Source organism: Arachis stenosperma, chromosome 7 (genome assembly GCF_014773155.1).
Source record: "Arachis stenosperma cultivar V10309 chromosome 7, arast.V10309.gnm1.PFL2, whole genome shotgun sequence".
NCBI lineage: Eukaryota > Viridiplantae > Streptophyta > Magnoliopsida > Fabales > Fabaceae > Arachis > Arachis stenosperma.
This window is the reverse complement of record NC_080383.1, coordinates 2599536-2602257: the sequence shown is the minus strand read 5'-3', so window position 1 is coordinate 2602257 and position 2722 is coordinate 2599536. Positions and strand designations below refer to the sequence as shown.

The window sequence follows — 2722 nt, the reverse complement described above, 5'->3', positions numbered from 1 at the left end:
ATAAGGATCATCGTGAGAAGATGTTTTTGACATCTTCACTATAGTAGTTAAATTATGGAGTTAAATTCACTGTTATTTGAATCTTAAGGCGTGATTAACCATTGCAACAGAAATTTGCCTGCTCGTGCCCCGTAAGAGACACCCTACGTGTAGGGTCCAACAGAAGATTCAACACAAATTTACACAAAAGTGAAAAAATGTCTTTTGCTCCTCCTCTTTCTCTCTCTATAAATGACACACATTTCCAAATAATAACTTCCACTACTCTCACACACTATTCTTTCTTGTTAGTTAGTGGTTACATTGATACAATGGCTGATTCTCTTGCATTCTTTTTTTCATTATTATTAATCTTCACTCTTTCAATCACTTCGGAAGCTGCACCTTCCATCGGAATCAACTATGGCAGGGTGGCTAATGACCTACCACCGCCTTCCAAGGTCGTGCAGCTTCTCAAGTCACAGGGAATAACACGTGTCAAGCTCTACGACACCGACGCCACCGTCCTCTCCGCACTTTCTAACACCGGAATCAAGGTGGTTGTAGCCATGCCTAACGAGCTTCTCTCCTCCGCTGCCGGAGACCAGTTTTTCGCCGATAACTGGGTGGAGGCCAACATCTCAGCCTACTACCCCGCCACACAAATCGAAGCCATTGCCGTCGGAAACGAAGTCTTCGTGGACCCTAACAACACCACCAACTACCTCGTTCCCGCCATGAACAACGTCTACAACTCCCTCAAGAAACTCAACCTCCATAACGACATCAAAGTCTCATCCCCAATCGCATTCTCCGCACTCTCCGCCTCATACCCTACCTCCTCCGGCTCGTTCAAACCAGACCTGGTCGAACCGGTCATCAAACCAATGCTCGATTTTCTCAGAAAAACCGGATCCTACTTAATGGTGAACGTGTACCCTTTCTTCGCGTACGCTGCTAACAGCGATAAAATCAATCTCAGTTTCGCGCTCTTCGAGAACAATCCAGGGGTGGTTGATTCCGGTAACGGTTTCAAGTATAACAGTTTGTTCGACGCGCAAATCGATGCGGTGAATGCTGCCACGTCAGCACTCCAATACGGCGACGTGAACGTTGTCGTTTCGGAAACGGGTTGGCCTTCCAAAGGGGATTCCAATGAGATTGGAGCCAGTGAGGCCAATGCGGCGTCGTACAACGGAAATCTCGTTAGGCGTGTTTTGAATGGGAGTGGGACCCCCTTAAGACCCAATGACCCACTTACCGTTTTTCTATTCGCGCTTTTTAACGAGAACCAGAAGCCCGGGCCCACTTCCGAGAGGAATTACGGGCTTTTTTATCCAACCGAGCAGAAGGTTTATGATATTCCTCTTCCCGTGGCGGAGGTGGAGGCGGCGACGTCGAACATGGGCAACTGGTGTGTGGCGAATGGTGGTGCTGCGGCGGAGAAATGTCACGTGGCTCTGGCACGTGCGATTTTGGCGGTGCTGCTTATGTTGTTACCCAACCTCCTAGTAAGTGCTAAATTACCATGATCTTTGTTACGGCATGAATGTTTTTGCTTCATTTTTCACGTGTTATTTTCTACTATATCATTTATTTTTTGCTATATACTTAACCGTCGGAAACTCGGAGTAGGATCTAGTTAGAAAATAACAAATTGGTCATACTGCAGGTTTTTAGAAAGTCTAAATGAATAAAATAAATAAAATGTAGCTATAAATTGTGTTTATTTGAGTGGTTCTTACTGAAAATGTGTTTGTTTTGAATGTGTTGCAGGATTTGGGAAGTGTGAATTCCCCCACTGGATACTGAACACAAAGAATGGAGTTGGATTATTAGGTTCAGATTATTAGAGTTGGGTATTTTATGATAAAATTTGAACATAATTTCTAAAGATATACTATTTAAATTATAAAAACCATCAGAACAGTAAAATAATTTATGACTGAAAGTGCCTCTATATCTGCACAACATATTGTAATAATATTATAAAGGTGTCAACAAAAAGACTTATTAGTAAGGTTAATTTTATAATCATGTGAAAAATACTAATACAGACAAATAATAATTTGATAGAAGACCGAAAATTTGTGACTATTATATATTGACAAAAAAATTTAGAATTATACACTATTATTAAAATTTTTAAATATCTTTTATAAACAATTTTAATGGTTGTATTTTCTGTTTTGAACGAGCAATATAAAATTGACCGTGGGTAAAAACAATTTTCGACAAGTATAATCCTACCGTTGTTAAAGTTTGATCCTAAAACTTGTTAATAGTCATAGAAAATGAAATAATTAATGAAAATTGCCTCTTTTAAAACCTAAAAGAAATAGTAACATTATTAGGTATCATATTCATCTATAGTATCAAAATCACTCGACGTGCTTCATTTCCTACTAATGTGATACATTCAATAACATGATTATTTAACCTGTATATCTGTAATTTTGTGTTATTGCATAACCTATTTGATTGATCAATGTTTTATAGTAATATTACCGGTACACTTTTTTTAAGAGTCAACTGATGAGACGATAAATTTAAATATTGATAGCATAGAAGACATCTAGAACGATTGTATCTAATTCAAATTTCATGTTATCTTTTTATAAACACAATGAATCAGAACTAAAATAAGTCTTTTTCTCTCTAATTAAAGATTTCATTATGTGCTTATTAATATTGTTGATAATTTCAAGTATAGGAATAAATATTATTCTGTCTCTTAAGTATG

At 38.2% G+C, this 2722-nt stretch overlaps 1 protein-coding gene across 1 annotated transcript; it reads left to right on the top strand.

The window, feature by feature from the left end:
- The first annotated feature begins 296 nt into the window (after positions 1-296).
- On the top strand, positions 297-1832 carry LOC130941197 (glucan endo-1,3-beta-glucosidase-like). Its single transcript, XM_057869613.1, has 3 exons — positions 297-1386; positions 1425-1490; positions 1756-1832. The coding sequence occupies exons 1-3, from the start codon at positions 312-314 to the stop codon at positions 1830-1832; spliced, it is 1218 nt and encodes a 405-aa protein (XP_057725596.1). The 5' UTR covers positions 297-311.
- Positions 1833-2722: the final 890 nt, after the last annotated feature.